The 25,842-nt window shown below is 47.0% G+C and overlaps 1 protein-coding gene across 6 annotated transcripts in view; it reads right to left on the reverse strand.

Annotated features, from left to right (window-relative positions):
• Window positions 1–4,728: 4,728 nt before the first annotated feature.
• Wdr59 (WD repeat domain 59) overlaps window positions 4,729–25,842 on the reverse strand; it is a 66,668-nt gene continuing 45,554 nt past the window's right edge. For 2 of the 6 annotated variants that reach the window (XM_032887517.1, XM_032887512.1), the window contains 9 exons: window positions 25,270–25,326; window positions 19,747–19,880; window positions 18,987–19,068; window positions 15,434–15,546; window positions 14,088–14,238; window positions 13,908–13,980; window positions 12,359–12,485; window positions 12,042–12,184; window positions 4,729–5,652 (listed from right to left, as the gene is read on the reverse strand). In XM_032887517.1, coding sequence (XP_032743408.1) covers window positions 5,417–5,652; window positions 12,042–12,184; window positions 12,359–12,485; window positions 13,908–13,980; window positions 14,088–14,238; window positions 15,434–15,546; window positions 18,987–19,068; window positions 19,747–19,880; window positions 25,270–25,326 — 1,116 coding nt within the window. In that variant the 3' untranslated portion in view covers window positions 4,729–5,416. Of the gene's footprint in view, window positions 5,653–12,041; window positions 12,185–12,358; window positions 12,496–13,907; window positions 13,981–14,087; window positions 14,239–15,433; window positions 15,547–18,986; window positions 19,069–19,746; window positions 19,881–25,269; window positions 25,327–25,842 lie in introns of all 6 variants that reach the window. The other 4 variants (XM_032887516.1, XM_032887515.1, XM_032887514.1 and 1 more) reach the window with 3 other exon arrangements.

Genomic DNA, 25,842 nt, shown 5'->3' on the forward strand with positions numbered 1-25,842 from the left:
TGAGGCTTGCTGCTGAATAAGCTCACCCCTTCCTCGTTCTTTCTGATCTCTGGCTGGTTCAACTCAGCCGTTCTGGCTCCAACTCCTCTCCAAGCTGACTGATTCACTCTGGCTTCTCTTGGCCTCTCCTGAATTGCTCTGCTTGGCCTCAGACTAACTTTGGCAATGTGCTCTAATCTTCTGGTTCCTTCTCATTCTCTGGCTTGTTCTGTCTTCACCTGCATCTAGTTTGTTCTCTCTCTACAACCTGTCTCTGTTCAACTGTCCCACTGAAGAATGCTTTCTCTCTCTGCACTGCCCCTCAAGTAGCTTCCCTTTCCCCTCTCCTCGTGAGAGACAGGCAGATCCTATTCTGTCACATCTTTCTCTGATTTGTCACTTTGTCTGCCACTCAGTTAGACATGACTTTTCAAACATGGGTGCTTCCTTCTACAAACTAATTTACCTTTATTGTTTGGGATTAAAGGTATGCAGTAAGGGTGTGTCTGAATTCCGGCCACCGGGATTAAAAAGCCACACAACTAGAAATGGGGTTTTTCCAGGAAATAACACAATCTCAGGGGTGCACAGTGTGATCAAATGTACCATGCCCTTAACTCTCAGTCGTTCCTTTTTTCCCCTGGAGGCCAGAGCACAAGGGACAGAGACATAACTACATTTCCTTCTAGACTCATCTCTTTCACAATTGCCGCCCTCACATGAAATACATGATAAATGGAACCAGGCCTTCTGAGATTTAAAGACGGAAACAACTCAGCGATGTGTCAACACAGACTTGCCAATACACGGAATACCAATAGGATGGGGTTTGCTTCTGATTCTTACAAGAACACTGGATTCTTTTTTTTTTTTGGTTCTTTTTTTCGGAGCTGGGGACCGAACCCAGGACCTTGCGCTTCCTAGGCAAGCGCTCTACCACTGAGCTAAATCCCCAACCCCAGAACACTGGATTCTAAGCATGAGGCGAGCACCCTATGTTTTATCCCCTCTATCCTTGGAGTGTGTCTAACACCTGCTGCTGCCGGCTTCAAATGGGACGGAAAGAGTGAGCACCAAGTAGTGGGTGTGTGATTTACAACCCTGCTTCCCAAAGTACTGCTCCATAGCCAACAGAACTGATTCGAGAGTTATTCTGTTGCTTAGCTGATTTCCCTAAGCTCTCACCCATGGGTGTCTACATTGTATCCATTTTTCTGGCAGAATGAAAGACCACTGTCTCCTTAGCTCCTGCTGCATTAAACCCCCAAACAAACAAACCTACAAGACAAGGTTTCTCTGTGTAAAAGCCCTGGCTGTCCTGCAACTTGCTTTGTAGAAGCGGACTGGCCTCAAACTCAGAGATTCTCATGCCTCTACCTCCCAAATGCTGGGATTAAAGGCTTGCGCCACCATAACCATGCCTAGTGTTTTCCTTGGCAAATTCAAAGGTATTTAGAACACAGGTGATACTATTTAAAGAGCAAATAAAACCCAGGCGGGGTGATGTTCGCCTGGATCCCAACACTCTGGAGGTAAGAGGTCTCGGGCAATATAATGGTGCCCTACCTCAAACAAACAAACACATAAACAAAAACAAAAAAGGACTTAGCTAAGGTAGAGAGGCAGCTGAACGGAGCCGCCATCCAGACCGCTATGTCTCCAAACAGGGATACTTTTCACAAATACTAAGTTTTTGTTCTGGTATCTTGGAAATGTAAACAGAACTGACATGTTGAGAGATATTATATAATGTCTTGTCTTCGTTTTATGCATATTGAGTGTTTTGCCAGCGTGTCTACACACCGTGTGCATGCCTGGTGCTGACAGAGGCCAGAAAAAGGCATCTGATCCCTGGAATGAGTGTTATAAATGGTTGTGGCCTGGCTTGTGGTAACTGGGAATTGCATCTGGAAGAGCAGTTCTCAGTCACTGAGCCATCTCTCCAGCCCCCTAGGCAACATTTTAAACTTGAAATGACTTCATAATCACTAAGAAGGTTTTTTTTGTTTTGGAAGACAATGCTCTTACAGAAGTAATCCACACAAGAAAACTATCTCATTCTCAGTGGGGACAGGGTTTCCATTAGCTTCACAGTGGGATAGAGGAAGAGACTGTTCTCTGTAAATGGTGTGAACTCACAGAGGACCCAACAGATCTGCATCTGTGTGCATCAGTCCACCTGTTGTGGGACCAGCATCATGGCAGCATCAACACAAACAAGGCTGGAGGAGTGAAGTATGATAAAGTCAGATGTCTGGGGCCCTTCTCCCCATCCCAGCACACCAGGCTACACATGCTGTTCAGATGCTGGTACCCAAACTTGGCACATAGTTCAAGATCAAGCTTATGTCATGGAGTCTCTTGACCAATCAAAATACAGGGGGCGGGAGAGGCCCAGATGTCCTCCTAAGATAGGAGTGCAAGTGTGTATGTACACTGGTAAACAAATTACACAAAACTGTGTGTTAGTGCACGACTGTTTCTCTCCCACGTTATTTTACCTTCCTTAAATGACAGTGTGGGGGCTGGAGAGATGGTGTAACAGTTTTGGCCTTGCAGTCATGACGATCCAAGCTAGGAATCCTGGGGCTGGGGATTTAGCTCAGTGGTAGAGTGCTTGCCTAGCAAGCACAAGGGCCTGGGTTCGGGTCCTCAGCTCCAGGGGGTCGGGGGTGGGGCTGGGGGGGGGGGGGTGGGGTGGGGGGGTGGGGGGGATCCTGAACACACATGAAACAATCAAAGTGTCCTGAAAATACCTATAATTCTAGCACCACAGAACCAGATGCCCTCTTCTGTCCCACACAACATACACTCGAAGACACACAGAGATTCACACACAAATAAATCCTTAAAAATATAAAATGTTGGTTTTTATCTACAAGGTTGATTTCCTAATCTATTCACGAGTCTTAAATCATAGTTCAAACAAAGTGGTATTCCACACTTCTATTATGGAACATGTAGGTATTTTGTTTTAGAGTTAGAGTGTGTGTGTGTGCGCGTGTGTGTGTCTGTATGTGTGCATGTCTGTGTGTGTGTGTGTCTGAGGATCAAACTCATGACCTCCTGTATGCTAGGCAAGCATTCAATTTACTCAGCTAAATCTCCAGATCTTTTCTATGTCTGTTTGTAAGTGTCTTCATATGTAAGTTAGGTTGACCATCAACTCACTGTGTAGCCCAGGATGGCCTCAAACTAGAAACCCTCTTACCTCAGCTTCATGAGTGAAGAAATTAGACATGTGCAACCATACTTCAATGACACTTCTGTCTCTCAGGTTAATCAATTTGGAATCACAGCAAATGTAACTTTTAAATTACATTTTTTGGTATGTGTGTGTACGTACCACAGCATACAGGTGGAGGTCAGAGGACAGGAGTTAGTTCTTCTATCACATGGGTCATGCTGGGGTTCAAACTTAGGTTAGTAAGCTTAGTGGCAGGCTGTGGGGCCGTGAAAGGTAGCATGGTCCCTGGCTGAACTAAGGCTAGGGGCCCGGGAGTCCCTGAAAGGACAGTAGGAGCTTTGCCTGATCCCAGGCACCAGGCCCCTGTCACTAGCCACAGCCTGCTCATAGATTGGTGGCAATCAGTCACAGAAGGGCAACACCCCAATTCCCTCCACATGTGGAGGATATGATCACAGATCACATAGGCTCAGACAGAGCTTCATACTAATGAGGTACATAAAGGCCTGGAGGCTTAGGCAATAAGCTTTCCTTCCCAGACACTCCTCCCTGCAAAAGGAATTTAATCTCAGGCCCACGCTGAGAAGTGGTTTTACACATCCACTTTCTGCCATGACAATAAATGCCTTAAAACCATGGACTGCCTCTTTTCATTGAGATCTGCTGTGGGGAGCCATAGGGACTGTCTAGCCTATAGAGACTATCTAATCTCCTGTAGAAGGCCTCTCTGCACTCCCAGCCACAGCTCCCAGCAAGCATAAGCCTGTCAAGCCAAGGACTCTCCCCGAGGGACCAGCTGAAACTCCCCTTCTTCCCCCAACCCCAAGCCAGATCTCGAGGCCAGATCTCGAGCCCAGATTCCGCTCTCAGATCTGTGGAGGCCTGGGGACCCTGGAACCTGCTCCGGCTATCCTACACCTCAGATTTCGTTTCCCCACCCCCAGAGCAGTGTCCCAGGGCTTCCCTACAGCCCAACTCCTGCCTGGCCATGCCCTGTGGCAGAGCAGACTGGAGACCCATAATCCTTTTGCCACTTTTGCCACTGGGTCACATCATAGGCACAAGGAATTTAAATTTCTAAGAGATAGGAATTTCAGTATATAGGTTGGTTTTGTTTTTAAAATTCTCTTCCCTGGTATAGACACGTGAAACCCCGGAAAATCCTGAAGGAGTGACTTTGATGAGTTTGTAAGGGAGTTCAAGTAAAAAGCACCCTTGGAACCTGGCCAGCCTGCCCAGAGGCAGAGAGAGACTTTGGTATCAGTGCTGAAATGCAATCTCATTTCCCTTTTGCTGGAAGAAATAATTATGAGACTCTTGTGGTTAAAGAGAACCTTAATGTCAGATTCTGTTTCCTCTGTCAGATGATCAAAGTCAAATGGCATTTCCTTTAGAAGTCATGGGACTAATTCTAGTCCTGTCCAAAACTTCAATCAGCAGTACAATGCTGTACAAGTAAGTCACTATGAGAGTCACTGTTCTCTCGTTCTCTCTCTCTCTCTCTCTCTCTCTCTCCCCCCCCCCCCCCCCTCCCTCTCCTCTCCTCTCCTCTCCTCTCTCTCTCAAACAAGTATAAAGTTTTATTGGTCAAAGTAAAGCAGATGGAGAGAAACAGAAAACATCTATCTTGAGAATTCTTAGGGGCTGAAATGTAACTCAGTGGTATGGCTGCTAACCAGTATGTGCAAGGCACCGAGTTCAAGCCCTGTACCAAGGAAAAGAACGCTGGACGTAAGTATGTATGTCCGTCATATATTACACTTTAGTACTGTACTTTATAAGGCTATCATCAAGGTGTCAACTCCTAGAGTCACAGATCCCACAGCTCTTGCTGTGACACTAAGAGCCAGTGTCTTTTGGCTCTGGAGGCCGTGTTGCAGCTGGTGTGTGTCTTTGTACTGGCATCCGGAGAGCCCAGTCCTGCTTCAAGGACAGCATCTTGAAGGCTGATGCTGGCTCTGGTGGCTCTGGAAACAGGTGCTTTTCCTCATGAAAACCTCCACTGTGGACTCAACAGACAGTGCAGGAGGTCAGCTGTGTGTGCCACCCTTCCTTCTGGCACCATCCATGCCCAGACAGCCAGAGAAGGGAACACAAAGGCTCGGGAGCAGAAGCTGTGACAGGACTATTCTCCATCCTAGATCAGAGGATGACCCTGGTTCTAGAACTTTCCACCACAGCAGCAGAGAGCCTTCTCCGGCATTTATGGAGTCCTCCGGGATTTCTGGAAGTGTCATCGTCCATTTAAGTTCAGAAGGTGCTCTCCAGCAGGCAGTGGCAGCCACACCCAGTGGGACACACCTCCTGGGTCCGGAACCATTCCATCATGTGGCTTGTGTGGCCGCCGTGTCCACAGGTCAGGCAGAAGTTGGATGAACCACGCACAGCCACGTGGCAGATGGCACACTGGAACGTGAAGCCTTTGCAGATGGCACACTGGGTGCCACGGACCTCACTCCGGCAGTGACTGCAGTACACACCGAACTCTGGAAACGGGTGGACAAGAGGCAGGCAATATCAGCTTGGTTTTAAGAAAGGCAGACTGGGTCTGGCTAGTAAGGATATCTACTCTTCTCAGGGTCCTGTCAGTCTTTCCTCTTTTCTCCCTCATCCTCATACTTTTTCTTTCTCCTGGTCAACCTGGTCAACCAGGTAACTCCAAAACTCATTTACTAGGGCTGGAGAAATGGCTCAGTACCAAATGCCCTTCTAGAGGTCCTGAGTTCAATTCCCAGCAACCACATGGTGGCTCACAACCATCTGTAATGGGATCTGATGCCCTCTTCTGGTGTGTCTGAGGACAGCTATAGTGTACTCATATATATTTAAAAAAACAAACAATAAAAACAAAATCTCCATTTGGCTGTAGCCATTTTTATTTAACCAATAGCTTTAAACTAAGGAACAAGGTGTGTACAACAGAAGCTGGTAAATGTGCGAATTCACTTGTAGGCCTAGACCTTGGGTACAGAATTTAGTATTACAATATGTAGCAACAGATCAGACCTCAACAGCTCTCTCTGGCCTTTTGCCCACTCTAGTCCACACCCATCTCTGTTGTCCACCCACCTCTGTTGTCCACCCGTTGTCCACCCACCTGTTGTCCACCTGTCTTTGTTTTCCACCTGCCTCTGTTGTCCACCTGCTTCTTTTTTTTTTTTTTTAAATTCTTTTTTTCGGAGCTGGGGACTGAACCCAGGGCCTTGCGCTTCCTAGGCAAGCACTCTACCACTGAGCTAAATCCCCAACCCGCCAACCTGCTTCTTTAATCTATCTGCCCTTTTTGACTGGACTTCCTCTCTTGCCAACCTGACTAAGTTCATGTTTTTTTTTTTTTTTTTTTTTTTTTTTTTTTTTTTCGGAGCTGGGGACCAACCCAGGGCCTTGCGCCTCGGGAGGCAAGCGCTCCACCGCTGAGCTAAATCCCCAACCCGTGACCCTGTTTTTTGCAAATATCCTCAGCTCTTTTCCCCTCCTAGTGACACCTGGACAAGCTGAAACTGTGAACTAGCCACAGCACCTGCCCACTGGACACCTGCCCTGCGGAGCAAAGCCAGCTGGAGGATCCCCATCAAAAGTGCGTTTCACTTTCAGCTCCTTGGTATAAACTCATTGAGGCACATACACATAACTTTTTTAATCTTAAAAAAAGAACCAGATTTTAAAATATAACTAAATTAAAAAATCAATATCTTTTTAATTTAAAGAAACGTTACGTGGGCAGATCTAAATCTTTATCGAAGGAATTCTCCCTGTGGGAACAAACTCCTCTCAGGTCCTGAATACCTCCCTCCTTTCTTGTGTTTGTTTCTGTTTTGCATCAACCCTGCTCTTGCTACAGAACACAGGCTGGCCTCAGACTCCTCTTCCTCTCCAGATGTCAAGTGCTAGAACTACAGGTTCGTGCAACCACATTGGGCTGACTCAGTAGACTGTTTGTGTCTGCGGATCTGGTGACACTTACACACAGAACAGAGAGCAGACCGGGCTTCCCAGTGTAGGGAGATGACTGTGGTCTTGGGAGCCTCCAGCACTAGCTGACCCCGTACTCCTCGGTGTGCGGCTTCCTCCAAATTCACATGGGCTGACTCCTCTGTCCAGTCTGCAGCCACCACTTATGTTAATGTTTTAGTCTCTTTCACATCCCTCTTGCTTCCTTTCTATGATCCTGTGATACTGTTTTTATTGATCCTAGGATATATATTAATTCTCTTTCTGTTTTGGTTTTTAATGTTGTTTTTTGACACAGGGGCTCATGCTGTCAAACTCAATATGTAGCTAAGACCAGCCCCGAGTTCCTGTGCATTCTCACACCTGGCAACAATAGTTTCTAATATCATTTATCTGTCTCATATTTCAAGCTCTGTCAGTTGAGCGCGTGCACGCGTGTGTGTGTGTTATAGTGACACACACACACACACACACACACACACACACACACACACACACACTTCCTTCTGTCGCCTGCAGCCTTGCATGGTGCTCCAGAGCAGGAGATGTCAACAAGGCTTTGGCTGACTGGTAGCCCATACATCAGCTCTGTATCTACGTGACTCATGTTTTCCTAAAAACTAATTTCAAAAGACAAATTGTTCCCGGCTATCATCAATCTCTTCCTGGTACATTCTCTTGTATTTAGAAGCTTTGAAAAAAAAAATCCACACTGTCAAAATAGAATTTTGTATCTCTCTATTCCTTCAAGCATGCATACCTAGGCGCGGCTTACTAAAATAACTTGGCTATTTAGTGTCAACTCTTACAAATATTGCTCTGGTTTATTTTTTCAAATGGAAACTAGAGATACATACAACATACAAATATTTTATGAATCTTATCAAAGCCCAGCATTCCCTGCCACGCACTAGAGGTGACCTTACCTAGCTGTTCTGCTGTTTTTGTTCACGGTCTCTTTCTAAAGACCACTTTACAAAGCCCACTCCCCTACTCTCTGGAAACGAGTCTGTATTTCATAAGGGTGGGTCCCACAAACACAGGATGCACTTCGGGGCCTATTCCATCCCGTGTCTCCCACCCCCTCCTCTCCATCCCACTCCTGTGTCCCTTAGGAGTCATTTCTACTATCACGTCACAGACATACATGTTCTATGCACACTAAAATCTAGAATCCACAAGTCAGAGGCAGCATGGGATGCTCGTTTTTAGACCCGGAATTAGGTCACTTAAAAGGATAATCTCCAGGGGCATCAGTTTCCCTGCAATGACACCAATCATTCTTTATGGCTGAATGCAATTCCATTGAGTTATACACCACATTTTCTTTTTCCTTTAAGAATTTATTTTTATCTTATTTGTATTGCTATCTTGCCTGCCTGTATGTCTGTGTAGTGTGTCAGAATCTCGGAGTTACAGACAGTTGTAATCTGCCATGTGGGTGCTGGGAACTGAACCAGGTCCTCTGCAGGAGCCTGAGTCCTCTGAACCACTGAGCTGTCTTTCCAGCCCCGTACCCTTTACCCACTCCTCTGATGGACACCTAGGTTGGTGCTATAACTTAGCTATTGAAAATCACGCTGCAGTAATCATTGATGTTGGTATCTGTCTAAGCTCCACCCCCACAGGTACCTGGCAACAGCCAGGTATGCTCCGCCCCACAGTTGCCTGGCAACAGCCAGGTATGCCTGACTATAAAAGGGGCAGCTTGCCCCTCCTCTTTCTCTTACTCCTCTCTTGCTCCTTGCTCTTCTCTTCCCTGCTCTTCCCCTCTGTCCCTTCTCTCCCTACCCCGCCCTCTTCCCTCCACATGCTCATGGCCGGCCTTTCCTCTCACCTTCTCCTCTTCTTCTCTCATTAAACCTCTCCACCTGGAACCATGTTGGCTTGGAGTGTTCTGTCTGGGCGTGGGCCGAGATTTAAACCCCAACAATTGACATGCTGGTATCCCCATGATGTACTGACTGAAAACAGGAAATGCAGCCAGATATGGTGGCTCGTGCCTTTGGTCCCAGCACCCAGGAAGCAGAGGGAAGCAGATCTCTGTGAGTTTGAGGCCAGTCTGGTCTACATAGTGAATTCCAGGACAGTCACAGCCAGGTAGAGAGACACTGTCTCAACCCCCCAAGTTCCCCAAATGCACCCCACAAAAAAACAAAACAGTAAATGCTTTATGAATTTATCTTCCTTGCTAACCTTATGTATAGGTCTTCCAGTTTTAGTGTGTTATGTGCTGTCAAGGTTGGCAAAAATCAAACTAACTCTCCCTCTCTATCCATCCATCCATCCATCCATCCATCCATCCATCCATCCATCCATCCATCCATCTGAGGCAGGATCTCTCTATGTACCCCTAGCTATTAGGAAACTCACTGTGTAGTCCAGGCTGGTCTAGAGCTCAGAGGCCTACATGCCTCTGCATCCCAAGAGCCAGATTAAAGGTTTGTCCACCGTGCCCAACACAAAGTGAATGCTTAAGTATCATAGCCAAGCATTGCCTATTGGCTTCCCAGCGTGGAGGCTCCTTCTCCATGCAGTCTCCCCCACCACAGTCAGCAGCACCTGGCTCTGTCTTCCCTAGCTCTGTTGTGGCTAGACCACATTTGGCTCATACATTATTTACCTAAGCAAACATTATCCAAGCCATGTCTATGACACGTTTCCTTTCTTGCACATTTTGTTTTTCCCAGAATTAGTAACTGCCTCATTCTTTCATTTGCTTAGTTTGCTATGTACTTATCAATAATTCATCGCTAAACTCTCCCTCAGATGTCTGTGTCTTCTATAAATACACTCAACAGTAAAAAGATTGAATTATTTTTTTTCATCTTCTCTCCTTGGAGCCAGGGCTCCAATCTCTCTCTAGGTCTGTCATAGTGAGCATCGTCCATCAGTTTTCTGGTCCCTTCAGTTCCTGGACTGAACTAGCCCTGCTTCTTAGATACACTCTAAGTTTCCTTTGTTCATGGCTGAGAAAGGGCTCAGAATTCTAGGTTAGAAATGCTTTTCCTGAGACTTCTGGAGAGCCTGCTGCCTGGTCATGGAGTTTCCCAGGGTCGGTCGTCAGGCACTTTCTCTTCCTTCACATGAACTGCTTTCTCTTGCTGGAAGCTTCTAGGTCACCTCTAGGTCCCCAATCTTTCTGCATTCACAATGGTGGCTGGAGCGATCTGCAAATGTGCTTCTGTTCTCTCCAGAACAAGCTTATGGTTTGCTGGTCAGCAACCGGGAGGGGTCACTTGAGCATCCTCCATCAAACAAGACCAGCTTTTAAATTTCATCTGAGTTCCTCCTGGAGGCCCAGGTAGTCTTGACTCCTAAGCCATGCAGGATTCTGTAATGGCCTGTTTTCTGACTAAAAGCTCAGGGTTTGCTCGGGCCCTAACTCAGCTGCCGATAACTTGTCCATTTCCCAGCTTCTAATTTATTGCCAACGTTACTTCTCCCTGTGCAGAGGCTTGCCGAGCTCTAGGGAGGAGGGGACAGTGTGAGGTCACTCCCCCTGGAGTCCTCCACTGTCTTCTGTAGGGAACCTCTGCTTCATCTCTCCACAGCAGTCGGGCTTCTCCCAGCTCACTGCAGTCTCATCTGAGTCCTCACCTTCCTCTTGGACACCGAGTGCTCACTTCTCTAAGGGCCAAGGCTGGGAGCCCTCAACTGTGCTCCCTGGTTCTTCCTTTCCACCCTCAGCTCCCATATAAATACACTCTTTTTACTTTTTTGAGACAAGGTCTCACTATGTACCCCCTAGCTGGCCTCAAACTCACAGAGATCCTCCTGCCTCGTCCTTCTGAGTGCTGGGCCTAAAGAAAGGCTATCTCACTATGCCTAGATAACACACGCACTCTAACAGGCTGACCTACCAACTGTAGAGGGGTGGTCCCCACATCACCAGCTCCAGCTCAGTACAACCTCCCGAGACCCAGATCACATCTGACTGACCATGTGACTCTTCAGAGTCCCGCTTGTGACACCCCGGAGACCCTGAGCTCCAGCGTCCTTCATTTGTTTCTGTCTGTGGCTATGACACTGTTATGTGCTCAGCCCATTAGCTGGAAACCCAGGGAATCACTAAAGCTCCGTTTCTCTTGCTCAATCCATGTCTAAGTTGTCAGCAGTGACACTAGGTCTACTTGTTTTTGTTTGTTTTTAAGACAGGGTCCCACTATGTAGCCCTGGCTATCTTGGAACTCACTCCGTAGGCCAGGCTGGCCTCAAACTCAGACATCCACCTGCCTCCCAAGTGCTGGCATATGCCACCACTGCATGGCTGAATCTATTCCTTTTTGTTTGTTTTCAAGATAGGGTTTCTCTGTATAGCTTTGGCGTCCTGGAACTCACTCTGTAAACCAGGCTGTCCTCAAAACTCCCAGAGATCCGCTTGTCTCCCGAGTGCCCGGCTGAGTCTACTTTCTTCTTATGTATATGGATGTTGTGGTGCCTGTGCGTTTGTATGCAGTCCCCACAGAGCACTGCGAGGGCTTCAGATCCCCTGGGCGAGTTATGGACCAAAGTGAGCCACCACGTGGGTGATGGGAACTGAACCCAGTTCCTCTAGTAGAACAACCAGTGCTCTTAAGCCCTGAGCCCAAATACAGTTACCATAGTGTTTAACTGCTTCTATTTCCTCTCTACTCTGCCATGGGCTCCACTGTGCTTACCATGGCTGGACAAGCAGTAACTGGATGATTCATCATCGCTATCCCTGACCACACTGAGCACTGTGTCCAAGACACGCTGCGACGATAGAAAGTGAGTCCTGTAGTGACTGTATGTATATCTGCCTTTTTCAGAAGCTCAGAACAGACTCAAACACTTTAGAATCTTCTGTCTACAAACGAGCGCAACCTTCCCACCCTAAGGTTGTGGCAATAGAGCCCAGGGCCTTCCTACCAGCACCAGGAGGAGTTAAAGTCACACTCACCGATCCCTTTGTGAGGGTCAGGAGGGCAGGACACAAACTTCAGCACTTCTGCTCTCTTCTCTCGCAGACCCCATCGGTAGAGGATCTCTCCGTAGCACTTCTTAAAGTCATCAAACTGCTGGGTATTGGCAGGGTCCAGGAGCCTGGATAAACCCAAAAGTCCCATCAGTTCCTTAGGAGAAAAGGGAGCTCACCACCTAATGGCATTTAATCTTAAACCCCACCTTCTTGAAGCCAGAGTTTGATTTGGAAGCTGAGCGAGCATTCTGTAGCTGCCATAGGAGAAGGTAGCAACCCTCCTCAGAGAAGGTGGCTACCTTTTGTTTTTATCATGCTGGTCTCGCTCCCGCTCACGGGGGTCACTGTAGGTCAGACTCCCAAAGCGGAGCTCCTCTGGTGAAGACTCCCCCCAAGGTGAAGATATGTGTTCTGTTTCTCTTCCTGCTAAGGAAACGTGAAAGAGGAGAGAGATGGCCATCAGGAGTCACAGAAATAGGAAGCCTTTCCCGGCCCCCACGCCCCATTGCGTGTCCACTGGATTCTCTGGAAGCCAAATACACCAAACTGAAGATTGAGGAACAGAGCCCTACGGTGCTCTTCCCTAGTCTACCTCTGTGTGCATTTACCCCCAAGAGAGCCCACTAAGTACACATGATAGCCAAGCAAATTATGACGTAGGGACATAGTAGGATTTGATGCAATGAATAAAGGCCTGCTAAATGTCATGAGAAAACCCCCGTGATAAGAAATCAAAGAACACAAAATAGCACAGCCCAAATGACTAACACACACACATACACACGCGCGCGAGTGTATTTAAGTGAGAGACACTGAGATAGTAATCCTTTTTTTTCTCTGATAGTTTTTGTTCTTTACTGGACAGGCATGTTCTAGAATAGGGGGGTGTGTGTGTGTGTGTGTGTGTGTGTGTGTGTGTGTGTGTGTGTGCATACAGATCTTCTGTGTAGCCCAGGCTAGCCTTAAACTCCCAATCCTCTTGCCTTTACATCCTGAGTGCTGGGATTATTTTCTAAGAGGCAGGGTCTTGCTATGTTGTCCAAACTCAGATTCCTGGGCAGGGTAAGCCTTTATCTCAGCCTCCTAAGAAGCTGGGATTACAGCTGTATATTACTACACCTGGCTAATGTACTATTTTTTCTAACTTTTTTTTTTTTCTTTTTTTTTTCGGAGCTGGGAACCGAACCCAGGGCCTTGCGCTTGGTAGGCAAGCGCTCTACCACTGAGCTAAATCCCCAACCCTAATGTATTACTTTTAAAATCACAAAAATTAAGATCATTTCCAAAAAACAAATCTTTTTTTTTTTTTTTTTTTTTTTTTCTGTTTAAAACAACCCTTGGCTTTCCTTGACTCGCTTTTTAGAGCAAAGTGGCCTTGAACTCACAGAGATCTGCCTGCCTCTGCCTCCATATAAAGGTATGCACTACTATGCTCAGTCTCAATTTTTTTAAATCCAGGAAATTCAAAGATATTTACTTCATTCAACAAACCCTATGGCCACCTGGTTTCAGGCCAGCTTTCTTTCTCTCCACTGAAAGGACAGAAGGGGAAAAATGGATGGTGGAGGTGGCAGATGACCATGGGAAAGAGGCACGTGGATAAGGCACGTGGAGGATAAAGGATAGGTTACTGTGGTTTATGACGTAAGCCCCACTGCAGCTTTTCAAGCAAACCCAAGCAGCTCAAAGACCTCCCAGAAACCGAATGCATTCAGCATGCATGGCCATGCCTTGCTTGTCCCTGATACAACACTTAGAGAGGAAAGATGGAGAAGGTGCACTAAGCTTCTATGTGAACAGCCCTCAACAGCCAAAGTCCGGTGTGGACTGTGTGATTCCCTCACCAACCTATGCTCCAGCCACCGGTGTTGAACCCTGGATCCGACATGCTGGAGCAGGACCCCGAGGAGGTAAAGCTGGGCTAGAAGGGAGGAGGAACACACACTGGCATCAGAACACTGTGCCATGTCAAAGTTACATTTGGGGAGCAAACAGACCTCAAGGGAAGGCAGAAGACCATGAACTCACGTATCGACTGTGGGACACCACAAAATTAGAAGACCGATTAGGGAAAGGCCCAAAAGGGTTTGGTAACCCCTGAGGCCGGGACTGGGCTTCAAACACGCTGCAGAGCATAGCCAAGGTCTGAACATCTCGGAGTCGGCAATAGTGAGCCAGTCTGCAAAATATAGGAGGGGGAAAAAAGCCAAGGGGAGGAAAGGAGGGAGGACTCTTACAGCCATAAAACTAGAGGATTTTCCACCCTCCCCTTGACGACCTCAGAAACAGGGCTTCCTACAGATCACACCAACTGTGAGGTGGCCCCCACTTATTTTTGTTAGTAACAACCTAGATAGGAATCTGAAAGCCTGTTTGGCTTTCCGGCATGGGCTCTAATACAGCACAGCTTCTGCAGAACCAAACAGACTGACCGAGCAACTGAGAGAGGCAGTCCACACACCCTCATGCTCTCTGTCACCCCAGCTCCAGGAAAAACCCCATCTTTGTGGTAAGTTTCTATATGGGTCCTTTCTTTGACTTTATACTACACAGAGACGCTCAGAGAACACTGGGTCAGCAGGGCATGTCTGGTTCCTGATTAAGTAAGAATGAGGAGGAGTACATTTACCTTCAGTTTCCTTCCCCTGTCTCTCAGGGGCACCAGGCTAGAATGTGAGCTTATGGACTGAGAGGGTTCTGTCCTGAGGCCTGTGTAAGCTAAGTATGCAAGCTTTACAGCCCCTGCCTTAAGGACCAGGCAATGGGAGCACAATCAGCTGCTCCAGGTCTGGCCTCCCCAGCAGAGAAGCCAACCTCAACCTGAAGCAGCGGGGGTTTCTCTGCCCGGGCCCTGAGCCTCCCAGTGAGGACTAACACTTGAGTGGCTTACTTACTGCCTTAAACATGACTTTATACGATCTGACTTGCTGTGCTTTGGAGTAATACAGTGGACATAAGTCTGATGCTTTTATGAGCTGTCAAACAGGGTCCTCGTATTGGTAGAATGTGAATACCAGCACACACTTCTACCCTTGTTCCCATGGGCCAAACCACACAGTACCATGAAGACACACTCACCATCTCCAGAGCCCACAGGTCCGTGGACCCCATGGTGTGAGTGAAGGCCTAAAGTACTCTAATGAGCACTGGACTGGAAGGGTTTCAAACTCTTGTGAGTGACAGATGTTACTTAATGCCTCATGCTGCCAGAAGTTCATTCTACACAAAGGCCATTTCTGTGATAAAAGCAAAGGGCCTTCCTCCCTTCACACCTCTGGCCTCTGCTCCCCTCACCGCCATGGGAACATTTCATGTGTTTACAGACTTACAACCCCCTCCACTCGTTTTCCTCACTTTTAGCTCTCAGAACCTACAGGGACTCCAGCAGCTGTCGCCCAAATGGATGTCGAGCCCAAGGTGTTTCCAAATCTGGGTCAGACTTCGGACCAAGGCAAAGGTCTGTGGCTACTGTAGCCAGTGACCAAACCTAGAAGGACCAAAGAAAAAGATGCTCAATTCAAACCACTGAAGAAATGAACAGAAACTGCAAAGGGGCCCATCTGTCTACCCTCTTCTTACGGCCTGAAACCTCACTACAAGGGTGGAGAAAGCTGGGGCTGGCAGAATTCTAGGCCCCACTCAGATTTACTGCAGCACAGATGATGTGTTAACAGGGCCCTCAGCGACTGAGGATACTGTAAAACTGAGGAACACTAACCTAAAACTTGCACTAAAAGCCAAACGTGGAGGGTGCAACCCCAGCACTTGGCAGGCTGAGATGGCCAAGACTTGGAGGGGAGACTACACAGTGAGTTTTACCCTAGCCTACACTACACGGCAAACCCCATCTCCTCAAACTAAAATAAGTAAGGAAAACCTTCCATTAAGCAAGCTTCAGAGAATAACAGTATCACAACTCAAGGGGCCAGCTCTTCGGCACTCTTGGCCTCTTCTGATGCTTCACTGGTGAACTGGATTGGCAGAGAGCAGAGCAGTCCACAACCCACTGAGGACCTGGTCTTTGTGCAATGGCTAGAGAACACTGTCACCTCCATTACGAAAGTTTTAGGGCCCTCTTGAAGCTAAAGAACAGGCCAAGAACTAAACAACCTTGGCTTTGTTTATGTTGACAGGAAGTCTGATAGTCACCCAGGCCTCAAACCTTACGGGGCTTAGAATCACCGCACGAATGTCCATTAAATGCCTATTAAACCCAAGGCCTTCACTGCCCATCAGAAAGAGCCCCAACCCCTTGAGACCCTTCAGAAAATTGAATATTACTTTTGGAAAATCTCTTCTGTTTTGTTTGGCTCGGGAAAAGCAATACAATCATTGTGCCCACTACCTGGAATACACTACTCTAAACCCAAAAGGAAGAAGACACAAACTTTGAATCAAGTCTATAATTTGAGATGAGCAAGTAAATACAAACGCCGAAAGGCAAACATTAGATGTGTAAAATACTAGCGTGAGGGCAACATGCTGAAAGCGACGTACAAGTCTCTCTCCAAGGAGAGACAGCAGGACAGGTGTTCTGCCGCAGCTGACAATTGAGTTGTGTTAGTGTCTCCCTCCATAACGCACATTTCCTAAAGGGCTTCCACAGAAGGGCGCCCTTGCATTTGTTTCTCTGGTAAATGTGAGGGACACAAAACAGGAAGCATATCTTTATCAAAGGCAGGAAGAAAAACAATAAAATTCTTGGAGCACTCATTGTCACTCAGGTAATTTCTGTCTTTAAACATCATCAAGTCACAAACAACAATCGCTGAACAGCTGTGGAAATATACAATACAGAAAGCAGGCATTTCCAGTGACCAGACGGCTAGAAGTCACAAAGTTTACTTCTTTTTTTTTTTTTTTTTTTTTTTTTTCGGAGCTGGGGACCGAACCCAGGGCCTTGCGCTTGCTAGGCAAGCACTCTACCACTGAGCTAAATCCCCAACCCCACAAAGTTTACTTCTTTTATTATCTAATGAAGTCAGAAGTATTGCATTGTTTATTTTATAGCAGGGACCCTGAGGCTCAAAAAGCCTGAGCAGCTTGCTGGGGATCACACACAGAAAAAGTGCTAGGGCCCAGAAGTCAAGCAGGGAGTGCCTGAAGACAAGAGTCTCCCCATCACTGAGACTGGTCTAGCCTTCTATACCAATTCTGTCAGAAAAGCACTGGGGGAGGGGGAGGAGGAGCTAGGGAGAGGGAAAAGAAAAGGAGGGAGGGGAGAGGAGAGAAGGGAGAGAGAGAGAGAGAGAGAGAGAGAGAGAGAGAGAGAGAGAGAGAGAGAGAACAGAGAGGTGCAGAAGAGAATAAGGAAGAGGGAGAGAACCCCCCACTGAGAGAATGTTCTGTTCTTTGGGACTATGGAGCAGCCTTCACTGATCTCACCAACCCCATGGGGGAAATTCTTCTGGTTCTCACACTATAAACTCCCTCAAAGGCTGAGGGCCTGAGATAACTTGCCTGGGGTGTTTTCTAGGACTCTGAGCTGGCCTTGGCCTCCACTGTAAATTCCACGCTGTTCCTATTAGCTCATTTTTTGCCTTCTTAGTGTTCAGTCTGGTGGGTGGGGCTGACAGAAATAGATTAAATCCATGAGGGAGTTTTTCTTTAAAGGGTTTCCGGGAGAGATGATGTGATATTCATTACTAGATGAATGGAAATCTTAGGGATGTTTTTAATCAAATGAAAATCAAGAAAAGGCCTTAGTGTTGATTCATTTAGTTATGAGGGAAAGCAGTGAGCTGCTGGGAGACCTGCTTGTCACTTCCAAAGCTCAGTCTAGCAATCAACTAGAGAACAGAGAGAAAGAAAGACAGGAAGCAGTTGGCGGTTGCCCAGGACTGATGGGAAGAACCGACTGAAGGACAAGGGTTTCTTCTATGGATGATAAAAACACTCTGAGCAGTTTCTAATGAGAGCTCTGACAACACTAGATACACTGAGTATCACATTTTAAGTGGGCAGACTCGTGATGTGCAGACGGAGTCTCAATAAAAGAGAACAAGCCATGAGAACCACAGAGATGAAGGAAGCTGACATCTTATAAATGTTGTCATATATTATTACTTAAATATTTACTACTATGTTAAAAGCATGAGTGTTTTGCCTTCGGGTCTGATTATCATGCACATGCCTGGTGCCAGAGGAGGACGGAAGAGGGGGCTGGATCCCCTGGAACTGGAGTGCTGGGAATTGGCCTTCTATCAGAGCAGCCAACGCTCCAGCCACCTCTCCATCTCTCCAGCCCCCTGAAGTCATATCTTAAAACTGAACATCTCTACCTTGAAGTACATTCTGGTAAACCTTATGAAATATTTTTTAAAAGTTTCAAAAAGTAATTGAGGTGAAATGACAAAGGTACAGATCCTCAAATTTAGGTGACAATAATCACGGTGGCATTGAAATACAAAGTTTAAGAAAAAAAGCCACTTCAGGATCTTCCCACAATTTTAAAAAATTACCCACAGGTGGCAGTGGTGGGGCTTCCCTATAATCCCAGTACTCAAGAGGCAGAGGCAGGCAGATCTGAGCTAGAGGCCAGCCTGCTCTGCAGAAGAAGTTCCAGGGAGAGAGAGAGAGAGAGAGAGAGAGAGAGAGAGAGAGAGAGACAGAGAGAGAGACAGAGAGACAGAGACAGAGACAGAGACAGAGACAGAGACAGAGAGAAAAGAGGAAGAAGAAGGAGGAGAAGGAGAAGGAGGAGGAGGAGGAAGGAGGAGAAGGAAGAGGAGGAGGAGGGAGAAGGAGGAAGAAGAGGAGGAGGAGAGGGGATAGGGGACAGGGGACCAGGGAGGAGAGGGAGGCTGCTGAGTCCTACAGGCTGTCAAAGAAAATAAAAAAGAAACTTCAAATAGGGGGCACATGCTATTAGCATCACTAACTGACAACTGTCAAGGCCAGAGCCTCGGCAGCAGGGAATGACAATACCTGGACGAGATCCTTCCTTCCAACAAGCATGGCAGAAGTAGCATTCTTCTGACAGGTCTCCTGAGTATCGTTCACATTCAATCTGAAATTAAAACAGAAAAGACTAAGAAGGTTTCTACTCGAATTTCCCAAGAATTCCTCCTGATTTAACAGCCTAGAAAATGCCTCTTTGGTTGTCACTCACGACACCTCCTCTATCTGACAGGGAGGGAAGGGTTAATTAGATCTGGTGCTACAGAGCTGTGGGTTCCCCACTGGGGGACCAGAAACACCCACCACTTTCAGGAGGCCGGCAATAAGAGAAATACTAATTAGCTACCAGCCTTTCTGTTGAGTTCACAAGGTTTGGGATTTAAATATGTGCAAACCAACTGTGATTTCCATCAGAAAAGTATTGTGCTGGGAGTATTCTGTTATGTGTTCAAGGACTTGGAGGACCTACAGGCCAGCCTCCACTCCCTACTGTCTTTCAATACAGAAGGATTTAACAATATGAGAAGGGTCTAAATCCAGCTACTTAAACTGGCTTGCTGGACCCTGAGCATCGGAGGAGACCATTTATGGGCTGAGGTCATGCTTTCAGTCAGGTGAGAGCCTGTACCTGACCTGCAGAGACAGTGAGGTAGGAAATGAAGCCACAGTCTGGTAATTTGTGAGTCACCAACAAAAAGCTAACACACCCACCGTGTTTCCCCAAATCATCCAAAGACCCGCAGATCCTAAGGGACGCGCTCGGTGTCATCTGTGACCTTGGACTTACATGTACAGCTCTCCCAGGGACTTGTGAACAGGAAGGAGGCACGAGACATCCTGGATGATGACCTTCCCAGCGGCCTTAATGGGTCGGTTGCCAGAGTCGGAGCCCTCCCGCTTACTTTTCCACCGCCTTGATTTCTAGGGGAGATGACAAGATGTGACTAATGGGGCCTCCGGAGAGTGGAAACCTACAGTTGCAGAGTACATCATATTTGGGTCATTGGTAATTTGCAGAGACTCTAAATTACATCATGCCCACAATTACATGAATCAGCATCTGTAGGAAGTAAAAGGTAACCAAAGGCCCAGAGCTCCTGACCCCAGACCCTCACAGGGAACGGAGCACCTGCTGGAGGGCCATTACGCTCTGCAGGTGCTCAAAGCAGGTACTAGGAAGCCAGAATTAATTAACTTAAAAACAGCAGGTAAAGAAGTTAGTAAAGACCCCCCACAAATGGGGATGGGGGGCTTTAGGGTGTTCAGTACTAGGTTTAAAGTTCTTGCCTGAAACGATTCAAAGACTTTTTTTTTCTTCGTAGACAGTTCAGGAGGGTTTGTTGATATTTTAATTCAGACACGACAGTGTGGGCTCTGCAAACTTTAACGTATGAAGACAGAGACACTTGGCAGCATAAGAACTGCCTTGTTTTTGTAGCAGGCCTGAATTATTTCTACAAGCGGTCATTTCTGAAGGTCAAAGACACTTAGTTGGGGAAACTGAGTAAAAGACATGGGAGACCATGGGCACGTTTCGGCTCCCAGAGCTGTCCCAGGAAGTGGCTGTGAGGAATGAGAAATGTCCTGGGAAACGGAAAGTAACAGTGTCGTCCTATCTGGTATCTTCAAAAGGACAACCAGTCATGGGAGCAATGTCCTATTTTATTTCCAAAAGTTGAAAGAGGTCACCAAAGTCACTTGACTGAGCAAGGGAGCAACACATTTAATAACAGGAGAGGCATAAGGACCAACTAACAAGGGGCTTACAATCTGACAGCAGAAAACTAAGGTACATGCGTTCTGGCTTAATATGGCCCTAGGCAACTTAACCCTAGTTAATCACTTGCTGTGGATTTAGTCTCATGCCCAGCAACCTTCCTTTTGCTTCTCGGTAACCTGTGGCTAATGCTGAGTCCTGCTATCCAATCTCACGAGGTCAGTAAGGGTAGAGTGAGAAGACAAGAGATGCAGACTGCATCAGCCTAACACTGCAACCTGAAACACTGCAGGCACTGTGAATGTGTGGTCAGGGGCCATCGGCATCTACCTTTCCACTCGTGGGTTTGGTATAACTACTCCTTCAAGAATCCATGTCTAGGGGTTGGGGATTTAGCTCAGTGGTAGAGCGCTTGCCTAGCAAGTGCAAGGCTCTGGGTTCGGTACCCAGCTCCAAAAAAAAGAAAAGAAAAAAAAAAAAAAAGAATCCATGTCTAAATCCAGGCATTTAGCCCAATGCTCCAAGTGTCCACTGTGTCGACTTCCCGTATTAGCCACTATGTCTTGGGGCCTACTAAGTGCGGACCAGCTGGGTTCCAGACAGGGAAGTGAAACAAGTCAGCTGAAGCGTCTATGGATTGCTCATCATAATCTATCACTATCAGTTTGGAGCAGGATCCATATGCTCTTTAGAAGTGGTTCTATCACTACTTGTTAATTATCCACACCTTTTGATTCTTCAAAGCAAGGGGGTGGGGAGCCATGACCTGCCATTACAGGGTAAGCCTCTAGTTTCCTACCGGCCCTGATTTCTTGAAGAAGAACGACTATGTCCATACTCCAGAACTATCCTTTTATCCAGTTGGGGTCACTCATGTAAGGGAAGGACATGTCAGAGTGGGCTGGAGCCAGGCAGTGTTAACTGAGACAAGACAGAGGTAGCCACAGGAGCATGCGATGTGGGGGTAACAAGTGTATGGCTATCCTACAGAGCAGCACAAAATGCTTAATTAGCTGGAAACTATGCACCCGCAGCTCCCTCCTAATTGACCATTTCAAATGAGATTTAGAATGCTGGATTTAAAAAAACAAACAAACAAACAAAAAAAATCTCTGAGTATGTGGAATAGTTCAGTGGTGGCTGATAGTTACTGCCAAGCCTGACAACCTAGGTTTGATCCCCAGAACCTATTTAGTGGAAAGAGAAAACTGACCCTCACAGGTTGTCCTCTGACCCTGCAAGAGTGATGTATTTATACACGTAAGTGTAAAAGCTTCCCTTTTAATTTTTATGCCAACAAGATTCCATCTGGAAGGGAGTAAGATCATGTAGTGTATCTTCTGAGTTGGACAGAGGGCTCTAAACTGTGAACATGAAGTCACGTTTAGCAACTCACAAAAGCTCATCTAATTATACAGTGGAAAGAAATGGAGACCTTGGGAAGGGCGGACGGGGCCTGCTAGCTCTTAGAGTACACTCAAAATAGCCATGCTTTCCTGACTTTAAAAGCAAACCTAACAAAAGCATTTTCCTAATTATATGAAGGCTCGAGTGCCAGGAGTAGCTCATTTGCAAGGAGACTAGCTCACTCGGCAACAGACATTGGAACGAGCCCAAGTGTCCCGATATTTGATTTGAGATTGAAAGATTTCCCTGGCGTTACTGTGTTAGGACTTGTTCTGGACTGTCCATGCTGAGCCAGCAGGGGCCTCACTGAAGCTCCATGGGAAAGGGGCATAACCTCCATTTTGTAAGTGGAGAAGTGAACCTTATACAAGGTCACGGTTGTGGAGCTGAAATTTTAAAAGGTCTATCAAGCTATCAAGCTGTCACGCTTGTGTGTGTGTGTGTGTGTGTGTGTGTGTGTGTGTTGTATGCATATGCATGCAGAAGTCAACTTCTGGTGTCTTCCTCAATTATACCATTGAGAGATTGGACACAGACTCTCTCACTGAACCTGGAACTCAGATTGGGCTAGCCTGCCTCTGCCCAACTCCAGTACTAGGGCTACAGACACTGGCCTGATCACTAGGCCTGGCACTAGGGATCTAACACAGGTCGTCATGCTTGTGTGGCAGGCACTTTACCACCTAAACATATATCCTACCCCAGCTAAGCCCATTTTCAGTAATGAATGTAATTTTAAGAATCAATAAAGAAAGAAATTAAGTCCTAACTAATGTTCCAGTAAATGTGTAAGTAGTGTGACCTGTCTCTAAGCAGGTCAGTCAGTATCTTACTGAGACGACACTTGGTTCTGGTGATGCTGACCCTAACGCATCCTTCTGTAATTACTTTTCCTGTCACTTCTCTCTCAAGCATGGTGAGTACATTCTGCTAACCCAGGGTAGTTTGCTGCAGACCTGATTGTCCTTAATATTTTGCAGGCACTCCAGGAGTCCCTGTTGTTGGTACAGCTGTTAACAGAAGTACTTACCAGGATTTCTATTGGGGGTCTTTAGTTTTAAGAGAAGAGTGACACAGTTTTCCCAGGAGTGAGCCAGATTCAGACAAAGACATTGGGTTTCCAGCTGGGCTTGAGAATGTGTGCTGCGTGCGTGCGTGTGTGTGTGTGTGGATGTGTCTGTGAATGTGACCTCTTGTGAGTTTATTAAGATTAGGCATCTAGAAAAAGTCAGAGTCCAAAGAGATGTCTTAAGACTCTCATCCCATTTGCAGACAATCCCAATCGCAGGGTTATGGAGATCAGTAAAACAAACAAATCTGAGCTGCCAATTCCTTGAAAACAGAAAGGCAGTGGTATTCAGCAACCTTCTGCAATTATCCCTCACTGAATTATGGAAATTGGTCTGTGTTTCCTGGGATTGTGTGAGACAACAACCTTCCAGGAATTTCCATCTGATATGTACTGGGTGTCTACAAGACAACTGCAGAACTTCACACAGCTGCCTCAGCCTGCAATGGAGGAGAAGATATGATAAATTTTTAAACAGATGTGAGCTGAGGCCTTCGCTCCTAGATGTCCCTGATGAGAAGATGAATAATTTTTTTCAAAGAGTTTCCTTTAACTTTGGGTAATAAGAAACATTCCTATCCCATCTGTTTTCCCTAAACCTAACTTTCTCCTTAATATGTTGAAATACTTTAGGGGTCTCTGCTGTCTGTACAGCTGTCAAGTAACACTGCCAGGCTTCTCTGCTTGTGGAGAACACAGAGATACAAGGCTGAGGTGTGGCTACTCTGTCCAGGTCAGGGAAGGGCACTATGGTCTAAAACTTTGTCCCTTGCCCTCCTGCACTGCTCCAGTCCCATTCTGATAGGTCTCAAGGTGGATTCCTTTACTGATAAATGGGTACCTCTGGGAGGCAAGGTCTTTCAGTGCTCCATCAACAGAGAATGCCCTTCCTCACAGATGCCATGGGGAGAGACTGAGGGGAGAGAAACAAAGCAAGGCAGACAGGTTATTGCATGATGAGCTCCGGGAGAGCCCTGTGAACATCCTGGGGAGGTGGTTATGGAGGATGGCAAAGAGGACAGGGAAGAGGGGGCTGGGTGGAAGGAGCCACTAAGTGACAAGCACTAGCCAGCTCGTGCCTGCCCACTACTGTTACTGCTACAATCGGAGGCAACATCAATGCCAGTAAATGGGTTAAATGTAAAATCAGCCCAAGAATAAGCCACCGACCGCTTGCTTCGCAGCAACCCCATCGACAATGCATAATCAGCAGAGTGGGCAGGAAGCCAAATGAGCTCCTATTTGAAGAGCGGTGGGATGGGCTTCTAGAAACCAGTGAAACTCAGCAAGTGAGTCGGGTGGAAGCAGCTTTTTGAGGAAAAGAGGCCACGCTGGCGGCTCGACCTGCAAGCTGCTGCTAAGTGGTTCTCGCCCCTTAGGCTCCTGGTTTCAACTGGTTTTTATAGGGAATGGGTGTTGGTCTGTTGTTCTAAACATTCTTTATAGCAAATAAAATTGAGGCTGCTTTGAGGATACCGTGGCACTATGAAAACATGAAGGGCCAGGAGAGGAAGACAGAGGAGGGGAGATGGCCAATAGGAATGAGTAGGAAAAGGAGGAAGGAAACAGAATGTCCATAGCAAATTTTATTATGAATGCAAAATACCAGGGTAAGAAGAAAAATTTGCTCCAAAAAATACCCAAAGGATAAAACCAGCTCATGTAGCCAATGAAACAAGTAGGTCTTCCCTCTCTGCATCAAACCGAGACTGTAAAACAGAGACTAAAGGCAAAGCCTCTTCTCTCTTCCTCTGCCCCCGCCCCCATGCCAAAGGCAGGCTTTGGAAAGCTCCATGCAATTTGCAGAAGTGCCCCAAGTGGTATCAGGTGAGCTAAAGCCATTCGATCAGGTGCCTTCCAAGAACCCAGTAGTGAGTTTCATTTGCAAAGAAGCCCATTGGTGATCCTTGAGTGGTTACCCATTTCAAATACCATGACTGGCACGGAAGCAGTCCTTGGTCCCTGCCCCCCCAGGGTGAAAAGTTTACTGCCGCTGGTCCTGAACACCAGCCAGCCTGTCATTCAGGTTCCTCAAAGCCAGGCAGGTGGCATTTTATTCTTGGGCCTCTGGTAGAGACAGGATTAGTCAAGGAGAGCATTTGCACAGCGCACAGTACCGGGAAGTCGTTAATTGCTTGTATGGACCAACGTCGCCGGGCAGAGCGAGGAGACATCTGTGCGTGAAAACGTTACACCCAGGAAGAGGAAGAAAAACACCAAGAAAATTAAAAGGGAAAATATAGAATAAAATGAAAGTTCCCCCACATCTGATGGATTTATAGGTATATACGCTGCAAAATGGGAACTGGGGTGACTGAAAAGGCTGAGCCTAATCGTGGAGGGGTCTTTGCCCCTCCCCTCCCCCAACCCACCTGCCTCAAGCCCAGCTTCAGTTTTGTTGCGCCTTAGTCACTGTCCAGGATATAAGGAGGCTGATGTCAACATGGCTCTGACAAAGGAACCTAGAGGAAGGAATGAGGGACTCTGGCAGAGATAAGGTCCTGCTGCAAGTGGAGAAACAAGCCAAGAGTGTCCCCTTCACCTCGCAGGTGTGAAGAACACAGCAGTGCACTCTTGTTCCTGCAAGGCTCTGTTCCCAGAATGCCTGGGGGGCAGCTTGGCAACTAAATGTCTGAGCACCAGGGCTGCAAAGCCATTTCCTGAACAATGCCGGGGGGAACATGAGGAGC

This window comes from Rattus rattus, chromosome 17, assembly GCF_011064425.1.
Source record: "Rattus rattus isolate New Zealand chromosome 17, Rrattus_CSIRO_v1, whole genome shotgun sequence".
Taxonomy (NCBI): Eukaryota; Metazoa; Chordata; class Mammalia; order Rodentia; family Muridae; genus Rattus; species Rattus rattus.